General features: G+C 29.4%; 1 protein-coding gene across 1 annotated transcript in view; it reads right to left on the bottom strand.

Moving 5' to 3' along the window:
• Nucleotides 1-23,879, bottom strand: part of LOC145295965 (chitinase domain-containing protein 1-like) — a 156,149-nt gene extending 132,270 nt beyond the window's left edge. Inside the window, exon 1 of the mRNA XM_080141878.1 lies at nt 23,743-23,879. Coding sequence (XP_079998004.1) covers nt 23,743-23,745 — 3 coding nt within the window. The 5' untranslated portion in view covers nt 23,746-23,879. The remainder of the gene's footprint in view (nt 1-23,742) is intronic.
• Nucleotides 23,880-26,367: the final 2,488 nt, after the last annotated feature.

Genomic DNA, 26,367 nt, shown 5'->3' with positions numbered 1-26,367 from the left:
CAGACCCTGGGTATGGCAGCAGGACTCAGCGCCAGCCCACAAGTTCAAAGAGACCCAGGCTTGGTTTCAGAAGGAGTGCTACGATTTTGTACCCTTCTCTGCCTGGCTGCCCCACCTCCCCTGACCTGAACCTGCTGGTCCACTTCGTTTGGTCATATGTCGAGAACATTACCAACATGATCTCCCACAATACCAAAGCTAGTCTGATTGCCGCCATCCACCAAATATTTCCAAGCTCCCGCCAGCAGTTGTGGAAAAGGCATGCTCCCAGTTCCAGACTCGTATCGAGGCGGTGATTGAGGCTGAAGGCAGCTACATTGAATAGATGTCAGTTCTGCTAATCTACATAATCAAGTTACCTGAATTGATTTTTTCAATAAAAGTTTGAAAATAAAGCTGTAGTGTTGTTTTCTTTAGGGCGACAACTTTATCGTTCCACCCTGTAACAAAAACACTATGATTGTAAATATTTCGACATGACACTTATGCAGGTAATAATGGTTAAACCTAAACTACGTAGGCTTAAAAAAGCTTTAATCAACAAAAGCACCCTTTGATTTTACTTATTTTGATATGACATTTAAGTAAGTAATAATGTTTTCCTCTGAAATGTGTAGGTTTAAAAGATCACTAATCATCAAAAGCACCCTATGAATTTACTTATTTCAATATGACACTTAAGTATGTAATAATGGTAATAAAAATTTTTGTAGAGGAAATGGTGTTAATGATTTTTAATTGATAAAAGCGACTATAAAGGAGGTAATTTGTTTCTGAATGTTTGCGATGATGGTTTTCTTGTGTGTGACACTGGACGGATGGACAAGTAAATTAATATTTAGATAATAATAAACAATAAATCACATAAGTGAATTAAGTGGGGAGTTATGCAAACAACTACATCTTGAACACCCAGATAAATGGTACAAGCACAAACAGGCAGCAGTACTTAAAAATGAAAGTCACAAAATCCTATGGGATGTTGATATACAAACAGATAAACCCACCTAAGCAAGAAGACCAGATGTCATAATAGTTAAGGAAAATTCCTGCCAGGTCGTAGATTTTGCCATTCCAGTTGACCACAGAGTAAAGATCAAGAAGACAGAGAAATGGAGCAAATACTGACCAGAGAGCTGAAAGGGATATAGAAGATGAAGAAAGTCGATATAACACCAATAATAGTAGAAGCACTACGAACAATACCGAAAAAACTTTGAAAAGAAAGAATAAGAGATATTGGAATCAGAGGGATGGCTGAAAAGATACAGCAGATAACAATAATGAAAACGGCTGAAATATTAAGGAAAACACTAGACTGTGAAGCCTAACACGTATGAGCTACAGGCACAAGCCAGACATAGAAAAACTGCCACAGATATAAAGCACAAAGAATCATCAGATGGGCTCCTGAAAACTTAAACTGTATAATTATAAGTTACTCCCCCTCTCGGTACCCCTTTCTTTTTTGTGTGTATGTCACCATAAACTGACATCACACCAAATAAGTGAGGAAGGTCAGGGAAGATGGAAAGAGCTAGGAGAGAAAGTACTAACTGAATCTCCACTGAATGCGTGCCAAGAGGATTGGGACCTTGGGAAGGCTTATTGCCACTCAAATTCCAGTGAAGACCAATGGTCACTTCCAACAATAAATCAATGGTAAATAGCCAAATTTTAATTAAGGCCAATAGTCACTCCCAGCAAGAAGTCAATGGCAAGCAGCAATTCATTTGCAAAGATTATCAGGAGACACGACACAGAGAGTACTGGAAATCTTGGAAGACTTGTTATCACCCAGAGAATACCATTGGCTGGGAGTAAATAATCTCCCATGATCAACTTTGTGAGAACTCCTACTGAGTACAAATAATAATAATAAAACAGCCAAAACCTTAAAAATCATCAAGTGCAGAAACGAATCCACAAAAACTATGAGCTAACCAGCCACGCATAAGTTGAAATAGAAATAAACCTAAAACATAGAAAGAACATCATATGAACCCAAGGTAATAAAATTGTCAAAAAATCCCAATTCCAACTTTTAACATTCTTACGAGTTGGACTGCAAATTAAACTTTTTCAAAAACTGCTTACTCCGACTCCCCAACCCTGGTAGCAACTGGATTAAATTTCAATATGTAAATTTCTCTGACGTCATATGGTTACGTAAACCAATCAACTATCTACTTGCCATATGGGGTTCTAACTAACCCTACAATCGTCTCACTCATCCGAGATAAACAATTATACTTAGAGAACTGTTTGTACACTTGATTTGAAAAGTACACGTCACTGCCAATGAAGATGTAACTGACACAAAGAAAAAATCATCATTTATTAATTGTACACAAGTGATACTAAAATAAGAATGACTCAGCTAATGAAACGCTGTAGTATATATTGGCTGATTGTTTCTTACTCTCATGGGAAAGTGGATGGATATAGCTTTAATGAAATTAGACTTCCATAAGCGTGGCTTTCTAAATATACAAGCATAATACATAAAAAGAGAACAGCACTTGGGAGAGCACATACTTCCACAAAGATTCATAACTGAATAATTTAAATGAACTAAAATAAAAGATTTGTTTTATGACATATCAACCTTTTATCCGTCATGCATTGCTGAAATCCAGTTTGATAAAAGTTTATATGCGTTATATAAGGTGTTAATCATACTTATTATAACACATATAATAATGTGATAATATTGGTAATTGCTTTAAAATATATATAAATAATAATAAAATGCGTACACGTATATATTCGTGTGTACGTTTGTATGTACCCCAATCAAATTAAAAATTTTCATAATAACTCTTTGGTCTTTGATCGTAAATTTAAATATAATTTATTAACTAATAACTTAATTTTATGAATTTAATATTTTAAAATTATTTAATTAAATATGTACATACATATATGTTAGTATTTCTGTACGTATGTTTGTTTCTGTATACGTTCGTGCGTGTATGTTTATGTATATAACTACTTCATTTACGCACATAAAATTAATATACGAAAGAATAAATTTATGCATAAACATTAATATTTACTTCAAAAGTGCTCAATACATAGGTAGAGCTAGTTAGCAATTTATAAAATATATATGGCGATTAAGCTACACTGAATATTCCACGTTTCATCCACTAGGATTCTTTAGCCTTATGCGCGAATATTGTGGATGTCTGTTGTTTTTATATACGCACCTTCTATTGAGATTTTAGTTAGACAATCAGCTTTCTATTTCAATCACAATATATACATATATACTTTCAATTACAATATACATATACATACTTCCAATTACAATATATATATGCATATATATACTTCCAATTACAATATATATATATATATACATATATATACTTTCACTTACAATATATATATATACATATATATACTTTCACTTACAATATATATATATACATATATATACTTTCAATTACAATATATATATACATATATATACTTTCAATTACAATATATATATACATATATATGCTTTCATTTACAATATATATATACATATATATACTTTCAATTACAATATATATATACATATATATACACTTTCAATTACAATATATATATACATATATATACTTTCAATTACAATATATATATATACATATATATACTTCCAATTACAATATATATATACATATATATACTTCCAATTACAATATATATATACATATATATATATACTTCCAATTACAATATATATATACATATATATACTTCCAATTACAATATATATATATACATATATATACTTTCAATTACAATATATATATATACATATATATACTTTCAATTACAATATATATATACATATATATACTTTCAATTACAATATATATACATATATATACTTTCAATTACCATATATATACATATATATACTTTCAATTACAATATATATACATATATACTTTCAATTACAATATATATACATATATATACTTTCAATTACAATATATATATACATATATATACTTTCAATTACAATATATATATACATATATATACTTTCAATTACAATATATATATACATATATATACTTTCAATTACAATATATATATATACAAATATACATATATATACTTTCAATTATAATATATATATATACAAATATACATATATATACTTTCAATTACAATATATATATATATATACAAATATACATATATATACTTTCAATTACAATATATATATATACAAATATACATATATATACTTTCAATTACAATATATATATATATATACAAATATACAAATATATACTTTCAATTACAATATATATATATACAAATATACATATATATACTTTCAATTACAATATATATATATATCCATATATATACTTTCAATTACAATATATATATCCATTTATATACTTTCAATTACAATATATATATCCATATATATATATACTTTCAATTACAATATATATATCCATATATATACTTTCAATTACAATATATATATCCATATATATACTTTCAATTACAATATATATATCCATATATACATACTTTAAATTAAAAAATATATATCCATATATATACTTTCAATTAAAATATATATATATATATATATACAAATATACATATATATATACTTTCAATTACAATATATATACATATATATACTTTCACTTACAATATATATATACATATATATACTTTAAATTACAATATATATATACATATATATATACTTTCAATTACAATATATATACATATATATATATACTTTCAATTACAATATATATATACTTTCGATTACAATATATATATACTTTCGATTACAATATATATATATATATACATATATACTTTTGATTACAATATATATATATACATATATACTTTCGATTACAATATATACATATATACTTTCGATTACAATATATACATATATACTTTCAATTACAATATATACATATATACTTTCAATTACAATATATATATATATACATATATACTTTCGATTACAATATATATATACTTTCAATTACAATATATATATACATATATACTTTCAATTACAATATATATATACATATATACTTTCAATTACAATATATATATACATATATACTTCCAATTACAATATATATATATACATATATACTTTCAATTACTATATATACATATATACTTTCAATTACAATGTATATATACATATATACTTTCAATTACAATATATATATACATATATACTTTCAATTACAATATATATATACATATATACTTTTAATTACAATATATATACATATATACTTTACAATTACAATATATACATATATACTTTCAATTACATAATATATATATACTTATATACTTTCAATTACAATATATATATATACATATATATATACTTTCAATTACAATATATATATACATATATATATACTTTCAATTACAATATATATATACATATATATATACTTTCAATTACAATATATATATACATATATATACTTTCAATTCCAATATATATATACATATATATATATATACTTTCAATTACAATATACATATATATATATATACTTTCAATTACAATATACATATATATATTTCAATTACAATATCCATATTCATATATATATTTCAATTACAATATCCATATACATATTTCAATTACAATATATATATACATATATACTTTCAATCACGAGATCAGAGTGTAGTATCTGTTCTTCACATGCTGCACTTCTATTTTTTGTTCTCTTTCGGTGGAGGAGAAACCCTTGACGACCGAGATGATTTTTATTTTTGTACCTTTTCTCCACGTTAAAAAACGACCCTGATGTCTAACTTTGTCCCGTGGGGAGGCATAGTAAATAGGTACAATATACATATACTTTCAATTACAATATATATATATATATATATATATATATATATATATATATACTTTCAATTACAATATATATATATATATATATATATATACATATATACTTTCAATTACAATATATATATATATATATATATATATATATACATATATACTTTCAATTACAATATATATATATATACTTTCAATTACAATATGTATATATATGGAGAGAGACAGATACTTAAAATTACAATATATATATATATATATATATATATATATATATATATATATATATACTTCCAATTACAATATTTATATATATATATATATATATATATATATATATATATGGAGAGAGAGACTTGCAATTACAATATATATATATATATATATATATATATATATATATATATATATACTTTCAATTACAATATATATATATATATATACTTTCAATTACAATATATATATATATATATATACTTTCAATTACAATATATATATATATATATATATACTTTCAATTACAATATATATATATATATATATATATATATATATATATATATATATATATATGGAGAGAGAGAGACTTGTAATTACAATATATATGTGCATATATATACATACTTGCAATTACAATATATTCATATATATATATATATATATATATATAGTCATCCACATACAGTACTGTTTCGCTGTTTCACAGCTCATCAGTGCGGCTAGACAGGCAACTACCTCAAGCCAGGATTGAAACCCGACCGTTTATACGGCAGTCAAGGCTTCTAACCATTACGCTATTGGCGGCTGCTTGAACGAGTAGTGAGTTTAACGATGTTTTGATATCGTCCGAAATACCTCTGCTCGATTTGTTTACACAAAGAGCGTCGCTTATATGCTAATGGTAATTCGTTTTTCACTTCTCAATATGCTCAACTCAAGGTGAGGAGCACTATAGTCATCCACATACAGTACTGTTTCGCTGTTTCACAGCTCATCAGTGCGGCTAGACAGGCAACTACCTCAAGCCAGGATTGAAACCCGACCGTTTATACGGCAGTCAAGGCTTCTAACCATTACGCTATTGGCGGCTGCTTGAACGAGTAGTGAGTTTAACGATGTTTTGATATCGTCCGAAATACCTCTGCTCGATTTGTTTACACAAAGAGCGTCGCTTATATGCTAATGGTAATTCGTTTTTCACTTCTCAATATGCTCAACTCAATATATATATATATACTTGCAATTACAATAAGTATTTGATGAAACAACAAGTTAGTTAAAGATCTTACTTGAAAACAAAAAAAAAGTGAAGCAGAGGGAATATAGTGAAGAAAAAGTTGATTACACATGAATGGATAGTCTGGTGGAAAATAAAAAATCCAGTGATGGTAAAATCCAAATGCAAAACTTCAAGAAAGTTAAAAGAATTTCCATTTGTACAAGTAAAATCCCAGGAAATCCCGTAATTGGAAGAAGATGGTCCATAATAATCCAAAGGCAGAAATCCATGGAATAATTCACAAAAATGTGTACAAGGAATAAAGAAAAGATTCCAATAATATTAATAAAAGAAAAATAAGATATGCTTTTCACTCTACTTCCGAGACATAAATAAATATCATAAGCTCTATTTCCTATTTGGTTTTATCGAGCTTTTACATCTGGCTGAGATAATTTTATAAATATTAATTCTTTAATATTTATAATATACTTTAATTTTACCATCTTGGATCATTTTGGTGGTAAATTTAATTGTAATTTTTATTTTATATATATATAATAAAAATTACAATTAAATTTACCAAAATGATCCAAGATGGTAAAATTAAAGTATATTATAAATATTAAAGAATTAATATTTATGAAATTATTTTTTTATTTATTTTCCATTTAGTGTCTTTTAACAATTCTTGCTGACATTTTTTTAAGTGATGACCTGTACATTTCAGTTGACCTATATTATTTTGCCCTATATATTTTTTTCGCGCCTTTAACATTTCCTGTCTGGGTCATTTTGACATTTGTTTCCCTTTATTTTATATTTAACTTTATCATTATTTTTTTTTCTCTCTCTCCTTTTTTTTCTCTCTCCTCTTTCTCTTCCCTAATCTTTCTTATTTATATTTATGTCTCGGAAATAGAGTGAAAAGCATATCTTATTTTTCTTTTATTAATATTATTGGAATCTTTTCTTTATTCCTTGTACACATTTTTGTGAATTATTCCATGGATTTCTGCCTTTGGATTATGGACCATCTTCTTCCAATTACGAGATTTCCTTGGATTTTACTTGTACAAATGGAAATTCTTTTAACTTTCTTGAAGTTATACATTTGGATTTTACTGTCACTGGATTTTTTATCTTCCACCAGACTATCCATTCATGTGTAATCACCTTTTTCTTCACCATATTCCCTCTGCTTCACTTTTTTGGTTTTAAAGTAAGATCTTTGACTTACTTGTTGTTTCATCAAATACTTCTGCATGCAAAATCCGATCCCGCATTTTGCTAATTCCTACCCTCTGATGAGAAGGAAAGTATTTCTTCGAAACTCCGCAGATTAAGGACTATCCATCTATCTAGTGTTTCCTTTTCAGATTAAATATGTTTTTAACTCAAAGTGTTTTTAACATATTTTATTAACTGTTTGCTCATATATATATATATATATATATATATTTGTTACCTACATAACCCCTGAAGTTAAGCAACAATGAGGCTGGCCATTACCAGATAGGTGATCATTTGGGGAATGTTAGGTGGCGTATGTATTGTAAACAACTTCTGCATCTAGTATCACCCTTGGTCCACCATAGATCAATCAACAAAAAATTGTCAAAGGAAATTATCATATTTTTAACAAAATGCGCAGTCATTTATTCTTTTTTTTTTCTTTTTGGTATCAATTCTTCAAAGCATTTCCTATTTAATGGTATATTAGCAATATTGGGCTCACTAAAAGAAAATTATTAATTTATTTTTCTAAGATTTAAAAGTAGTGCTTTTTGCAAAAATAATGAAAATATATAATTTTTTGCTAATCTGAATGATAATTATTAACATATTCAATGAATTTCACACTTCAAAACACAAAAGATGAAAAATTAAACACATTCCAAATTTGGATTTTCAACCTTAAAATCTGATACGTGCGCAGTTTTTTAGTTTTTTATTTTGCTTGTTTGTTTTATCTACAATCCTCACCCTTCCTACAATACATTTTGTTCAGTTTCGGCTGATTATTTTAAGCATATTTGTACACACAAATAAAGGAGGAGGGATTGTAGGCAATAAACTTGAAATAACTAGGTTTAAAGATAGGGATAAACTGCTAAATATTAAACAAGAAACTGCTATATCCTGCAAACATTTTAGAATGCATGCACTTAAAGAACTCTAAATTAGAAAATCAGAACAACTATGAGTATAACTATCCCCCATCCAGTAACCCCCCTCCCCCCAAAAAAAGAGATCGTATCTATGATCATACCCCTACGGATTACATGAGTCGCTTAATATTCTACTTTCTCAAGCAGTTATAATATTACCAACCTAAATAAATACCTGTATGAAAGTATATTTGAACCAAGCGAGTAATAGATTGTTTAGGTGAACCTCGTAATAATGTATGCATGTGGATATGTTTGGGTGTGGACATGTATGTGTTTATGATCTGTATGTATATATACGTCGGTTGAAAAAAATAAATAAAGAAAGAAAGCATAAAGGGAAAGAAAGATAAAAAAAAATAAATAAAAATAAATAAGTGAACGAATGAAATAAAGTAGAATAAATGAAATAAATAAATAATAATGCATAAATAGATAAATAGATAAAAAAAAAAGTAAGAGTGAAAACTGAAAGAGAAGAACAGAAATTAAAGAAATAGGAGGAATGAATAAAGATGAAGGTAATTACCACAATATATAAGCCTTTATACTCCGTTTATATAACCTAAATACTTTGATTTTTTGTCATATGTTATATATTATTGTTATATCGTTATATACCGTATGTATATCTGTAACTCTCGAAAGAGTGCTTACTAAATATGGGGATAGACCTATGGACTTCAAGCTGAATTCACTATAAATTTTTACGTAGTACAAAAAACGTACAACTTATGAAAAAATAACAAGCGGGTGGGGGTGGGTAATATAACTTTGCGTGTCGGGTTGGATAGAAAGGAGAATTATGTAGTGAATGAGTTCATTTCTATTTCTATTTTGGATGTATCATTTGGTGACAGTGTACATATATATATATATATATATATATATATATATATATATATATATATATGTATGTATGTATGTATTTTGTGTAAATATGTATGTATAAGTGTATTTATGTATGTATCTGTATGCATGTGTGTGTATATGTGTGTGTATATAAATCTATATGTATATATATATTTATATATATATATATATATATATATATATTTATCTGAACTATCAAAATAGGTTGTCTCGTATACGCTGATTGTAATAATGTATATTACAAAAATGTATGGGTGTCTGGTTATATATACATGTATGTTGTGTATGTATATATACGCACGTGGTGACTGGAGTGTGTATACTGGTGTGCACGTGTGTGTGTGTGTGTTTTATATATATATGTTTCTTTTTATAAATATATATGTTTCTTATGTGCATATGTATGTATATGTGTGTGTATATATATATGTATGTATGTATATCTGTATTTTGTTGGGACGTCTGTCCGGTTGGGGTCCACAGGTTTTGGTGTTCCCAATCGACAGTCTTATTATTAATTGTATTGGTGGTGTCATTAGTATGATCAATATTATAAGAATTATTATTACTAGGATTGTTAACGGGATTAATATTAGTTTTGATATAGCAACAGTCATGATGTATGGTATCCAGGTGTGTACATGGATATCTGTGTTTGAACGTCCATGCATTGATATAACTGTGTATGTAGGTAGAGATGTAAACATATTATAACTGTATATGAGCATTATATGTCTATGTATGTGTATATGTGTGTATGTATGTGTATATAGGCGCGGTTGTATCAAGGTGTGGGTATATATACGTGTATTTATATATATATATATATATATATATGTATGCGTGAGGAGTTTGATAACTTTCGTCGTTTTATTTTTGTTTTTGGTTTGTTTGTTCGTTTTTTTATTTTGTTTTTGTTTATTTTTATTTTATTTTGTTTTATTTATTTATTTATTTTAATTTTGAATTTTAATTTTATTCCTGTGTCGATATAGTTATGGCCTGTTTCCAGTGCGTGTGTGTGAGTAAAATATAACACTCTTGAGTATAGATATGTGTGTGTGTGTGTGTGTGTGTGTGTGTGTGTATGCATTGAACGGCACCGGTCAGTACTTAATGCCCATGTAAATGTCTTTAATTTACAGACCGCAAGACAAAAATGCTACATTCTCAAGTACCTTGTGCCATAAAAACCAAAAGATGGGATAGGAACTTTAAAAAAAAGGGAATATAAAAAAATGGGGAAATAAAAAAGATGTTTATTATCTTAAAAGACCTCACTTGTCCTACCCCGCCCCGCTTATAACCCCTACCCATGTAATATTCTAACTTTGTAAACGAAATAAGAAAATGTTTTTGTTTGAAATATCAGTTCTCGACGATAATTCTTGGCCTGAAGACGTAATCCCCCAACACGGGTGATTACAGAAACATGTATGCACATATGTAGCCATCAATGTTTGTATAAATAAATTTCATATATATATATATATATATATATATATATATATATATATTATAAATATTGATTATGAAAAAAAAAGTACACCATTATAAAGTTCATTCTTCACTTAATAATCGGTGAAAATTTCGTATTGATTAAATAATTGATTTTTGGTAGATTTTAAAAGAGAGACTCCAACAAAAAAAGAAAAAAAAAACAACTATGCACGTATCAGATTTTAAGGTTGAAAATCCAAATTTTGAATGTGTTTAATTTTTTATTAATTGTGTTTTGAAGTGTGAAATTCGTTGAGTATGTTAATAATAATTATTCTTTCAGATCAGCAAAAATAGATATATTTTCGTCAAGGGTATGCATTCCATTATAGAAATGTTGATTTAATTTGAATCAAGTGCGCTTAAAAGCTAAATCACAACGCAATATTAGAAAAATAAACAAATATTTTGCTTGCTTGAAATTTATAATTTAAATTTATTTCAGAGTCAAACTTCATCTTCAGTATGTTGTTTTCTTTTTTTCTTCTTCTTTCGTGCCATGTTGTAAAAACATACTGAGGATGGAGTTTGACTCCAAAATATATTTAAATTATAAATCTGAAGCAAGTAAAATATTTGTTTATTTTCGTAATATTGTGTTGTGATTTGGCTTTCAAGCACATTTGATGGGTATTTTATTTTATATAAATTTTCATTATTTTTAGGAAAAGCACTAGTTTTAAATCATTGAAAAAAATAATTAATAAGTTTTTTATTAAGTGAGCCCAACCATTAAATAAGAAATGCTTTGAAGAATTGATAGTTAAACGTATAGTTAAAAGTAATTTTTACGGAACATTGGGGGAAACTCTAGATGTGAACATCTTGAAAATTGCGAATACAGGGGACATACTTATCTCCCTTTTCGCCACTTATGTGGCGACCCACATTTTAGCCTTATAACGATAGACTTTTTCAAAATGAAAAACAATACCAGTTGTTCTACTCAATGAATATTCGTAATTTTTTAACATATTACTATTTTCGACCTAAAAATTAGTTAAGTAGTTGTTTGTGCTTAAAATGACATATTTACAAATCGATCTGTCGACTATCTTCTGGCCAAGTGCCTAAATTTTTTGTTCATCTTCCCAATTTTGATTTTTTTCCTGTGAATAAAAAATTTAATATCTCAAAGTGTAGTATCTGTTCTGCAGATGCTACACTTCAATTTCTTGTTCTCTCTCAGTGGAGGAGAAATCCTTCACGACTGAGACTTTGTTCCTTTTCTCCACATTAAAAAACGACCCTAGTGTCTAACTCTGCCTTCGCGGGGAGGCATTGTAAATAGGAACGCTATCTTAACAAGCACAAAATAAATAAATAAATGAGTTTTCATTTAATAAAAAAAATTATACAGCATTACTGTTTCCTAAAATTTTCAAATTAAAACCAATAATATTTTACATTTTAGAATGGGAAGGGGGTCAGTTCAGCAAATACATTGAATATAAAACGATTCCTAGAACTGCACATGACCAGCAATATACCGCAGTCTACATGGAAAGGGCCATTTTAAAAAACGGACTAGACCGTTGGCTTTGATGCAGAAGAAAAAAAAAATCCATGAATTCCTCCGTTGAGAATAGTAATTGGTACGGCATCGACCCTGGGCAAAAGAGGAAGTTTCTAGGGAATATTAAACCCACAAGATATCGTTAATCGCATGTATATCCCGGTCAAAGGTGATGACGGGTGTGTGTGTGTGTGTGTGTGTGTGTGTGTGTGTGTGTGTGTGTGTGTGTGTGTGTGTTCGTGTTCGTGTTCGTCCTTCCACTAACCAACAGTACCTGATTATTCGCAAAAACAATCGCCTAATGTTACGGTTCAACGTTGCTTAACTTCAATGATTTAACCAGAACTATTCCGTCTACGTGATAATGTCTTTTTCGCATTGATATTTTCGATAGCGACACTATTGTGTCAAAGAACCGAAAGAGAATAAGAAAGCAAACACAAACAATTGGCAAGTTCAAGTTCAATCTCGCTACAAGAATATGTGGGAGGATTCATTTATTTATATTTTTATCTGACATTATCACGAACACCTGCCCACCCTTTCCTTTCACGATCGTTTAGCAAAGTAATAATTATTTGTGAGGAAGGGTAGGAAAAGGCGGTAGAATATATCGATAATGTCGTTTAGTTTGCTCATTCATACTGGCGCGGTCGAAATATTTTTAGTTTTGTTTAGGGGCGAAAATGAAACTAAAATACTGACCTTTTTTTTAGGTCGCCATAAATTAATTTGGAATTCACGGTTTAAAATGCTTGAATATAACTTTCTAATTTCGCACAGCTACAGGCAAAAACAGAACATGAAAAAAAAAAATCATGACAACTGATTGAAATTTTTTTAATTGGTGTTGTGGAATGTTTGCATAGTAACACCCGAAAGTGATTTTAAAGCCTTTAAAAAATCTTTACAGCAAAAATATAAAAATGGATTGTTTCGGTTTTTTTTTCTCTTAAACAAATAATAAATAGTACTTTTTTTTTTCCATCGAACCTTTATTATATTCAATGATTTTGATTAACCAACATGACAGACCAAAGACCCCCCCCATCCCGCGTAAATCCTTTTTTCAGTAATTTTATAGAATTATCCCCGATCGTGTGTGAGCTTTTGTAGTGCTCTAAGAATGATTTCTAATCTTAACCCTTAAAATAAAAACCCTTAATTGGCAACGAGAGCGATTCTATAAAAAAAAAATAAATAAAAAAACATTGCTTTTCTTTCCAAAATAATTGAATAAAGAAATGCGAAATTCACGCTCTGCTTCCACGACTGTGCTAACATACAGAAGTTTAAATGCAGTATGAACAACAACAACACTGAACAGACATCTCGTTGCACAACTCCTTCGAATGCCCTATAAATATGGCCCTATAATTCATAGTAACTTACGTCTTATTGCAATGTGCCTTGTTTGGGTTTTAAAAAATGAGAACATGGTACATTACAGTTTATTTTTGTTTCAATTTTCCTTCATTTCTCATGGAGAGAAAAAATACTTGAACTCTTGAAAAATAAAAACAGCATAATTGGTAATGTCGCTACATAGGGTTTGTGGGTTTATATAAGAAAAAGAAGGCATTAAAATGTTTATCTTAAACATTATTACATGAGGAATTATTTCGTATAAAAGTTAATTTATTTTCTACTTTTTGGGGGCGTTTACGTATGAACCCCCGGATATAGTTAGGAGGGGAAAACAATTATAGATCAGAATTTGGGGGGAATTTTTGACACCCCTAACACGAAACTGCGAATAAAATATTAAAAAACTCGTAATTTCTCTTTTTAAAGTGGGTTGTTTATTTTTTTTATGGAATATACTTCCATATGAAAGTCGTTTAAAAAATAATAGAAATATTATTTTTTAAAAAACAGTGTTTACAAAGTATATATGGGTTTGTGTATATGTATTCGTTTGTGTGTGTGTGTATATATATATATATATATATATATATATATATATATATATATATGCGTTTGTGTAAATATATATATGCATGTGTGTGGATATATATATACATATACGCATGTGTGTGTGTGTATATATATATATGTGCGTTTGCGCATGTGCACGTGTGTATATATATATATATATATATATATATATATATATATATATATATATATATATATATATATATATACTAGCATGGGTTCCCGGCGTTGCCTGAGTGTTTGGAGATGTGTATTGAGCAAAAAAAAAAAAAAGTGGTAGTAGGAAGGCAGGCTCGAACCTGTACTGCGAAGGAGGAAAAGAATGGGAAAAAAACCTGATGTCTTTTCTGTTACGACCACCGCCAAACCGGAAGTGACGTAGATTTTAATTAAGGCAAGCCAATCGAAAAGAGGGGATGACTTTTGAAAATATCGGTGAAAGTGCCCAGTTGAGGGTGAAGAAATTAATGTTTTTAACCAATTTTTTGAAGGGTCGAGCTTCAAAACGATACTGATCTTGTGAAAATCCGTCGCCTCTGTCGACAGTTTTAGGCAGACATGCAAACATACATACACACATTTATATATTCGTAACTCAAATTTTCGACTCAAACCGATTAAAAAGCTTGCCCTATCTCTGAATACCCTTTATGTAAAATTTCAAATGTTTAGACCAGAAATTGTCTGAGTAATTTGGTAGAGACCATAGAGGTCAATTTTATTTTTTACTTTGACCCCTTAACATTTATTGTTGTTGGCTCAAATCATATTAAGTTAGATCCATGTCCAAAGAACCTATATCTAAAATTTCAAGTGTTTAGACCCAAAATTGGCAGAGGAGTTGAACTTTGACCCCTTAACAGCCAATTTCTGGCCGAAAACGGATTACAAAGATTTTCGCAAATCTCAGTACCCTATATCAAATTTCGAGTCTGTAGACTGAAAATTGACAGAGTTATTGTGTAGGGAAATGTAGACACACAGACAGACGGACAGACAGACACTTTCACTTTTATAGATATATTGTTTCTAAAATATAATTATTCACTGACACGTGTTTCGTCGTCTACGACTCATCAGTGGCTGATTCTAGCAAGATTCGAAATCGGGACCCCCCCGGTAATGAGCCTGACCTCTTTATGTATTTGTGTGTGTGTGTGTGTGTGTGTGTATATATATATATATATATATATATATATATATGCATGTGTGTACATATATATATATATATATATATATATATATATATATATATATATATATATATATGCACGTTTGTACGTTCCATGTTAAAAAAGCAACCATGTATTACAACCACTCTCGTGGGGAGATAAGAAATTAGGGATAATACTCAGAATGATATGATTGAGGATCGAAGCAAAGTTTCCCTGCGTCCAGTCCATTACTAATGTTTATTTAGTAGCTACATCAAAAACGCAGTGTCAAGTGAGACAAAGGCCCGAACCGACGGAGATAGGGTTGGATTTAGATAAATAAAGGAACAAACTTATGCGGTAATGTCGTTAAATAGGGTTTGCGGTGATATGAGAACGAATCGATGGGGCTTTTGGTGAATCTGCTTAGTTCGTATCTTTATGATTGTGGAGAAAGCGAGTGGCAGAAATACATTCGGTGACATCCTTTGCTGCATCACGTGCATTTCATTTAAACAACTTTTTTTTTTTTTACTTGCGTGCAATAAATGCAAAAAAAAAATATATATAAAAATAAATGAATAAATAAATAAATAAGTTTTAAGCAATTTTTATTTTAAATCAATTTTTCCAATACTGTAGAATGACAAATAATTTAAGCAACTTTTAAACAACTTATTCTTATGTAAAGTTTTAATTAAAAATAAAAAAATATTTTATGTAGAATAAATGCAAATACGAACTAAACAGATTCGCCAAAGTCCCGTTGATTCGTTCCGTTTTGACTGCACCTTAGTTTTTGATCGCAAGATCAAGGCTGCTTTTTGGTTAACAAAATGGCAACTGTCAGCCATGTTGATTTTTGCATATTGAGTGTTTACACATATTTAATCGTGCATTTCTCGAGTTTCCATGGGTAAAATGGAGTTATGTGCAAAATGAATGCAGTGAGAATCTTTGACTGTTGTTTGGATGGTCGGGTTTCGATCCTGGTTTGAGGTAGTTGCCTGATGAGCTGTGATACAGCAAAACAGTACTATATGTGGATGACTATAATGCTCCCTATCTTGGGTCGAGCATGTTAGAAAGTGATATACAAACTGCCATTAGCATAATAAGTGATGCTCTTTGTGTAAACAAATCAAGCTTAGGCATTTGGACGATGTCAAAACATCGTTAATTCATTACATGCACAGCAATGGTGAGAAGCCTTGACTTGAATGGGCAGTTGGGTTCGATCCTGGCCTGAGGTAGTTGCCTGTCTAGCCGCCCTGATAAGTTGTCATACACATTATATATATTAGTGATAGGACGATTCCAAAATTTTTCCTGATTCCGATCCAATTCTTGATTCTGATTCGTTTAATATTTATAAATATTTAATTAGAGATTTGTTGAGTTTTTTTTGTTTTGTTTTGTTTTTTGTAAATTTTCAAATGATTACAAAAACCCTCAGGTAATTTCCGGGTATATTTTTTCTCAAATGTTTTCCTTGTATTGTATTGCAAATTGAAAGACAACAAAAGGTTTCTTTTAAACAAAGCCAAATTGTACTAGTTCCTCGTTAGTGTACAACATGCTACTTGAAAGTTTTCATAAACAGTTGAAAATAGTCGATGATTGGTAGGTAAAATGAGAAAACGATGTAAGAACAAAATATTAACAACGCCTCCCCCTCCCATTGTTACGAACGAATTTCTAAATCATGTTACTATTTAGAAAAACTTTTTTAACTTAATTGTGCTTCGTTAACTATTTTGTGCCTTCGTTTTATGAATGTTTAAATTTCATTTTAATTATATAAATTTGGTGGGTTATTAAATTGATTTGCTGTAAAAAAAAAAAAGAATAAAACGAGATGCAAATAATAACTACTAGTGGGACCTGTGGAAATTCCACAGGGGACTCATTCATATGTAATATATTGATGTTGGTATTCATGATGTAAATAAAGATGCTCTGATATTATTGTAATCCTTGTTAAAACTGCAAAAGTATTTATCTAAGCTCGCAGTGACACCCGGCGTAGCCAGGTCGTAAAGTATGCTTAAATATATTTTTATTCTTACAGATTATTATAGAGTTAATGTTCTATCGATTTTTATATATTATAAAGTTGCGATTTCAAAAATAAAAAAAAATATATCCATATGACTTGGGTGCATCAGCTTGAGTTCATTCAGCTATAATCGACACCGAAACCAAAATTTATGAAGAATTCTTGAATATATATCTAAAAATGAATCACTGGAGTTCCATCAGCTGAAATCGAATCCAAAACTTATGAAGAATTATTATTAGAATCATTTATAAAAAATAGATGACTTAAGTTCCATCAGCTATAATTTCAACCGAAACCAAAACTTATGAAGAATTCTTGGTAAAATTATTTATAAGAAATGGGAATCCATAATTAAACAATAGTCATTCAGATGTAATCATGACACACAAAATAAATAAAACACACGCTATGGTATTAATATATAATATTGTAGAAGTCATAAAAACCACGCTCCTTTCCTACTACTAACCCTAAGTATGGGTGGCAATACAAAAAATATAGCAATTACATTTGATTTTATGATTCTGCTGATCCGCCTTAGAATTTGTGGTAAAAATTACTTAATTGATTAAAAAGTTTTAATGTACCGAAATGGGATCAGTTTACATTATATTTATATGCACAACTGAACCTCATTGAAAACCAGACAAAATGAATTAAGGAAAACTTGTACCCGGAAAACTCGACAGTTATTGAAGGAGATATTGTTTTTAAAAGAGAATACACATTCCATAATATTTTTTTTAAATATTTTTACTTGTTTACTGTTATTTTAAAAAATAAAATTGATTTTTCTAAGTGTTTGTTTTCCACCTTGCTTTGTAAGTTTTTAGTGGTTAAACTTATTTTACAGAGTTTCTTTAGTTAAAAAAAACAAGTAATGTCGAGTGTTACTTTTGAACAAAAAATGTCCGACCTGAGAGGATCACGTCTTAGGAGTCTCATTAATCGCTCAAAAATAGAAAATTAAAGAAAATACTGAGGTAGTTTTACAACAAGCCCGCCCTCTCTTCGAAAGAAAATAAATTTGTATATTTTTAGGTAATGTCCAAAGTCACTGCTCAGAAAAAAATGAAGCTACCGGAAGTGGATACGGTTGATTATGTAACGAACCGAACATTACTTTGGTTTTTAACACTTCTTGTGTTATTACGAAACAAAAAAAGAAACACTTCTTGTATTATCAAATTAAACAAATATCTTATTTTTAAAAATTAATTTAGTTTTAACACCTTGTGTTCACAAAACAACAAAAGGCACTTATGCAGTATGTGGACGGCGGCCATCTTTTCTTGGTGCGTTTCACTAAACAGACGCTAGATGGCGTTTCATGGTCAAAAACATTTAAATTATTAATTAGTTGTTGACCCTTCAAAGTTGCTTTAATTCAAAAAACTGTTTAATTTAAATTATTTATTTGCTTGAAAAAAAAAAAATGCTATTTTACTTTATAAAAATCCAATGTTGCTTTCATTACAAAATTGTTTTCTTAAAATTATATTTTTTTGCACAGACTTTTAAATCAATGTTTTTACAATTATATATTGATACATTTTTATGCAATAAATGTTTTGGTTTTCAAATATTTTTCTGTTTGGAAAAAATCTTGTTTGTTACTTACTTGCCGTGTTATTTAACCCAAGAAGAAATTGGAGTTATCGTCGCCCCTCCCCAACAATAGCCGCCGTCTGCATACTGCTGAAGCGCCCCCCAAATGACTTTTAAACAACAACAAAAAAGATTCTTAAATTATCAAATAATACAAGTAGTGTTTTCGGTGCTTATGTATTTTTGGTACTGCACTATTTTTAAATAGTTTTTCAGGTTAAATTCACGTTTCACGTTTTTTTTTTTTTTTTGTTTTTTTTAGGTGGAGGCACAGAATAGTTACAAAACGCCCTCCGCTCCCCATTTTAGGAATGGCTTTCGAAATAATAACGTTATTATTTCAACGCGATACCAAAAATATATAACTACCGTGTTTTCTTTTTTGTTTCGTAATAACACAAGAATTGTTTGAACTAAATTAATTCTTCTGAATAAAATATCTGCTTTCTTTGATAATACATAAGTGTTTTCTTTCATTTTTTTTTGTTCCGTAATAACAAAAAAAAAGTTTTAAAAAAGTGTTAAAACTAAAGTATTTTTTAAAATAAATATATGGTTTCGTTTTTCATGTCTTAACTTTGTGACTCCATGATCAAGTTTATTTTTTTTAAACAAGAATAAACAAGTAAAAATAATTTTTTTTAAATTTTATGAGGGTGCTTAGTCGTCTTTAAAAACAATATCTCCTTCAAGAACATAAAATGTGTTTTCAGTCGATATTTATTCAATAATGGACCAGTTTTCCTACCCAGCAAAAATGAACCAGTTTTCCGGTACGAGTTTTCCGGCTACCTAACAAAATATAAGAAAACATGAAATATTTAAAAGGATGTGGTGATCAGACCAAACCAGCACAAGAAAAAAAATGTCAAGCAAGTTAAATCTTTGATGTTAAAGTGTGAAGTTTCTAATAGATACCATATGGCCATTTATCAAATAGGTGCGAAAAGCTTTTTAAAATCTGTGATGAAACAGTTTTCACAATATCACATTTACTCAGCACAAAAGCAAAAAAAACGTGGGAGGGGGGGGATTATATAAAATATGCATTTTGAATGGGTATGGGGGGAAGGGAAAGAGGGTGTCGAGAGTCGTTCACTTAGTTTATTCCTATAACTAGTTACAATCATCACAATACCACATTCACTCTATGGACCTAATTTATTCAAAACATCCCCAGATGACATGAATCGATTTACAATATGTACAATTTAAGATATCTAAATGTTTTGAGTTTAATTTTCACTTGATTCGGGGTTGAAACATGAAAATCAACTTAATAATCAGAACCAAACTGGATGAAAATAACAGGCCCTGCACACAATGTCCGATATATTTTCAACTAGAACGCTTAAGAAATAAAAATTGTCATATGGGTATTACATTTTAATCCTAGTCCGAAAAGTCGGTCAGTCTTGTTTGTTATCTGTTTAGGAGTGTATACCCTTCATATATATATAAAAGCGAAAATTATTCTTCGTCAGTGTTCGCATTACTATTCATATGAAATAATGGAAAATGAGAGAGAGTGAAAGAATAATGAAATTTTTGTTGTTTTTTAAGAAAAAATGGAAAAACCTATGAATCAATATACAAAGCAGAAAGTAAAAAAAAGAAAAGTTATGGAAATAGGTTTTTTAATTGTTTTTTCGCCCCCAAACAAGGTACAGTGCCACTTGGGTGCAAGGAGCTACTATTTGAGAGAAAATTTGCAGGTATACTCAGTTGGGAGCTGAGCAGCAAGATAGTTGTTTACATTACACTTGAACTTCAATACAGTCAGAGAAGCAAGGACCTAGGAGGGAATTCCAAAGTCTAGCAGTTCAAGAGAAGAAACTATTTGAGTAGGAGGCTTTCCTGGATCTACGGATCTCTACAGTGTAGGGGTGGGATTTTGTTGCTTGTCGGGCGAGTCAGGGGGTATAAGAGCACCTTCCATTAAAATACTTGTAAAATAGGCATATGGATGCAACATTTCGTCGATGGGACAGAGGTTGGAGCTTGGTTGACAATGCAGGACTTGTTAGGTTGGCAACTCGTTTTTGAACCCTGTCTAGGATAGAAATACTAGTAGCAGATGCACCAGCCCAAAATGTGGCAACAATACTCCATGCATGGGCGAATGGTGGCTTTGTAGAGGTACGGGATACTCTCAAGCATGAGTAATTTTCTAGCATGGTAAAGAGAGTTCACCTTCTTTGCAGCAGTCTTGGCAATGCCCTCGATTTATTTGTTCCAATTCATGATTTCTGTGAACGTTCAGCAGAGGAGTTTGAACGATGAGCTTTCAGGTATTGTATCTTTGCCATTTGCTTTCTCAATTCCTCTAAATGCTAAAAATGAATTTGTCCAACAGTTTCTTTTTACTCGCTAACTTCTGTGACAAGATGGATATATTTATATATATATATATATGTTAGAAAAGCATTTCTAGCAAGGCATTAAAATCTTTAAGCAAAACTTAAAAAATTAAAGTACAAGATTCAATTTATAATTTATCAATTTTCGAAGTGCTTGTTTATAAACTTTAAGATTTTTTTGTGTTTTTTTTTTTTGATGTTTTGATTACCCCCCCCCCCTGCTTAATTAAAACGTTTTCTTTTCTTACTTCGCTTATAACAATGCTTACATCGTCATCGTCGTCGTCACGCTCGACGACTTTCAAACATCTTTCACTAACTCATTCTGGCTGGCCGATTTTATTTTCAAACTTCGCCTCAGGGCTTCGGGTTCGATCCCCCCCCCCGGTTTTTTCTTTATTTAACACCACACACGCCTACAAACACACGGGCAACGCCGGGTACCCCTCGCTAGTTAAAAATAAAAAATAAATTACATTTAATTTATTTTATGTTATGTATATTTTGTTGCACTTGAAAAAACTAAATGTATCTATTTTTTAGGAATTAATGATACAGATATAAAATTTTCAGGTAAAATTTTTTAAGAGTGCAAAAAAAAAAAATCATGTACATAAATCCAAGGTAATTTTTAGATTAAATTTAAATTACATCTTTATACCTTACTTTGTAAAGTTTATAGTGCACTTTGAAAATTGATGAACTTCAAATTAAATCTTGTACCATTAATTTTTTAAATTTATAAAAACACGTTTTGTTTAATCATTTTCATGCCCTGCATGAAGTGCATTTCTAATTTGTATCTCATTTTTTAAAGATTATATATTACTTAATTTTTAAGTTTTAAGTTTTTAAATAAATATTCCTTCGAATGCCCGTAACATGTTGAAATTATTTTCTATTTCAGTATTCTACTTGGGTGAAAAAATAAAGTTTTTTGTAATAAAAATTGTTAAAATCTGATTTAAAACATAAAACAGTAAAACAGAAATACAAATACAAATAAATCTACTCTTGTGTCTCCTCCTTATCTTCTGTACTTCTATTTCCCTCTAGTATCTCTATTTTCCTACTCTTTGTCATATATATTCTATCTAGGGTATTGCGCACTGTTCAATTCATTTGATTCGATGCCTCCGTTCAGTCTTGAAAGACAAAGGATACTCCCTGTAGGGGCAGCTGCGTGTGTAATTGTGAGGCAAAGGTTGCGCAATCACCAACCACATCTCTCCTGAATCGGCACTGTTTGAGTCCAGTGGCAAGGAGAAGTCCAAGATGCCTGGAAACAATGCCGAGGTAAGCAGAGAGCACATACAGCACCTGGAAGTCCCAAATGATCACCCATTTAGTACTGACCAAGTTTAACGTTGCTTAACTTCGGTGATCAAGTGGGAACCGGTATGTCAACGTGATTATGCACTGTTTGATTCAACATAAAATAATTCAAAGTAAAATTATATAATACATACCATCTGTATTTAAAGTATTGAGTACATTTAAATTCAGCATCTACCACGTTCCAAATGGCCTACTGCATTATTGCACGCACCTGTTACATCTAGGGAATTGAGCACCATTTTCTGTAACATATACTATTCACTCTCCATCGGTGTATATGTGCCTCTTACTGTCTCTGTATCTCTCCATACGTATAAACAAACAAAACAATATAGTGACAAGCAATATTAGTAATTAGTAGTATAAATAGTTTTTTTCACTTTCTATTGGTATATACATGTCTCTTATTCTGTCTCTTTTTATTTGTATTTCTTCTCCTTCCACTATGCAACCATTTCATGAAAAATCTAAACATTTCAAAACAGAAACTTTTGAATAACTTATTCAAGAGGCAAAATTTTTACATCCTCTACAAATAAAATGTGTTTAGAATGAAATAACGAACAAATCTTATAAAGGTTTCCTTAATAAATATTCAGTACATAATGAGAATAAAAATTTTAAATATTATCGAAAAACAAGAGAAATTTAAGAGACAGCCAATTATGCCCTCACAAAGTGAAAGCGCCTATTAGATTAGACAGAAGTAGTAGAAAACATATCTTAAATTAATCAATGGATCAACATGCATTTTGGAATATATTTTCTGAAAATTGTAAAAAATATGAGCAATATTGACAGATTATTTTTTATTTATTTATTTTACCATTTAGGAGGCGCATATGTATATATTTGCACTTATTTATTTAAAAGAAATATGAACAGATAACTATGAATATGACTTTTGGAATATACATTTTCAGTTACCTGAGAAGTACTATGGGCACCTTGTTATTTTATTTTATTTATTTAGCTTTACCATTTAAGAGATTAACTTTTAATCTCCTAAACTACTGAACAGATCATTATGATTTTTTTTTTTAAATATATATACTACAAAATACGGTGAATAACATGAGCACATCTTTTTCTTATTTTCATTTCTTTGTTTTGTAAATGTTAACATTTAGGGGCTGCATATGAACAATTTTTTTTTATTATTATTTATTTTATGAACCGATCATTATGAATTTTAAAATTTTATATTCTCACCAACTCAATGGGCATGGGCCATTTTTATTATTATTTTTTTTTTTCTTTGTAAATTTTACCATTCAGTGTCTGCGGCCATTTCAACTCACCCTAAAAAAACATGAAAAATAGATTAGGCACAAAAAATTTAATACAGAAAAGAATTACTTCCCATTAGATTTTCAGTTATATTTAAGTAATGCATTTTTTAAAGAATCTATGCGCATGCGTGAATACCAATAGCAAGTAAGTGCTTGATAAAATCTGAAACTATTGAAATCATTATTATGAATTATAGAATTTCTAGGCAAGTGAAATAAGCATATAATTTTTTTAACTTCACCATTTAAGTAGGTGCTACTGAAACCATATCCATCAAAAGAGAGAAGAAAAAAAAAAAGACATTCAAATTTAAAACTAATGCTATATTTATTGCTTAAACCTGTCCTGTGATTGTTATAAATTTGGATTGTTTTGTGTATTGATATTCATATTAAACACCCTGTTTTCTATTTATTTAAAAAGAAAATACAACTTTCTTATATATTGGCTGTAGAATTGCATTTATCTGTAAAAGATCTAGCTAATTTGCTTATTCTTTTCAACATTCATTTTAATTAATTCCCTAATAGTTGCTTCGGTTTTCTTATGAGATGATCATCTTCAGTTAACTATAACACGTAATTATATTCATGAAGATATTCTACATGATTTATATTTGCATAAAAAGGTTATAGTAAACACAAACCACTTTTTATATATACTTATGTATGTGTACATATAGTTGTTTAAAAAATGTTGCCTACCAAATTCCTGTCAGTTTTTGGTCTACAGACATAAAACTTAATATATAGGGTATTCAAACCCATGCGAAACTTTATATTTGGGTTTTAGCAGTGCAAAAGTGTGAAAATTTAAAAAAAATGGAATATGCCAAGTGAAGGTCAAATGATAGCATTACGAATATTCATGCGTTAAATAATAGCTATCAGTTCATGTTTTAATTCTTAGCCTTGCAGCAAACATGTCTTCTTAGTACAGTCACTAACGTCAAAGAAAAAAGTAAATTGTAGGCTAAACGTTTCAGTTTCAATTCTCAGTGGTGGCGCATGGGTCATTATTTTTAACTTTTTAAATCATTACTATATATTTGGTCCAATATAATCATCTTCATCTTCTTCTATATATATAAAAGCGAAAATGTGTGTATGTATGTGTGTGTGTTTGTGTGTCTGCTAAAAACTTTTGACAGACAACGAAAATTCAAAAATTCGGTATTATATTGAAGCTCCATCCTTCGCCCGAAAAATATCAAAAATTGGTCAAAAACGTTAATTTTTTTCACCCTGAAATCAACAATTTTCTATGGGGGGGGGGGGTCAACAAAAACCGTCCTCTCATGACGAGATCGGTTCAACGCATGCGTCAGATGATGTCATGATCTGATTTAGTTTAAATAGTTGAAGAACTGACTGAATTTCATGTATGTCATGTTAGCTCAGTTGGTTAGAGCGTTGGTTCATTATCTAAATGTTTTGGGTTCGAATCGTGGTGTGAGATGTATT

This window comes from Euprymna scolopes, chromosome 16 (genome assembly GCF_053919585.1).
Source record: "Euprymna scolopes isolate OS-2025 chromosome 16, ASM5391958v1, whole genome shotgun sequence".
In the NCBI taxonomy this organism is placed as follows: domain Eukaryota; kingdom Metazoa; phylum Mollusca; class Cephalopoda; order Sepiida; family Sepiolidae; genus Euprymna; species Euprymna scolopes.
The sequence above is the reverse complement of the archived record's forward strand: the minus strand, read 5'-3'. Positions and strand labels throughout refer to the sequence as shown.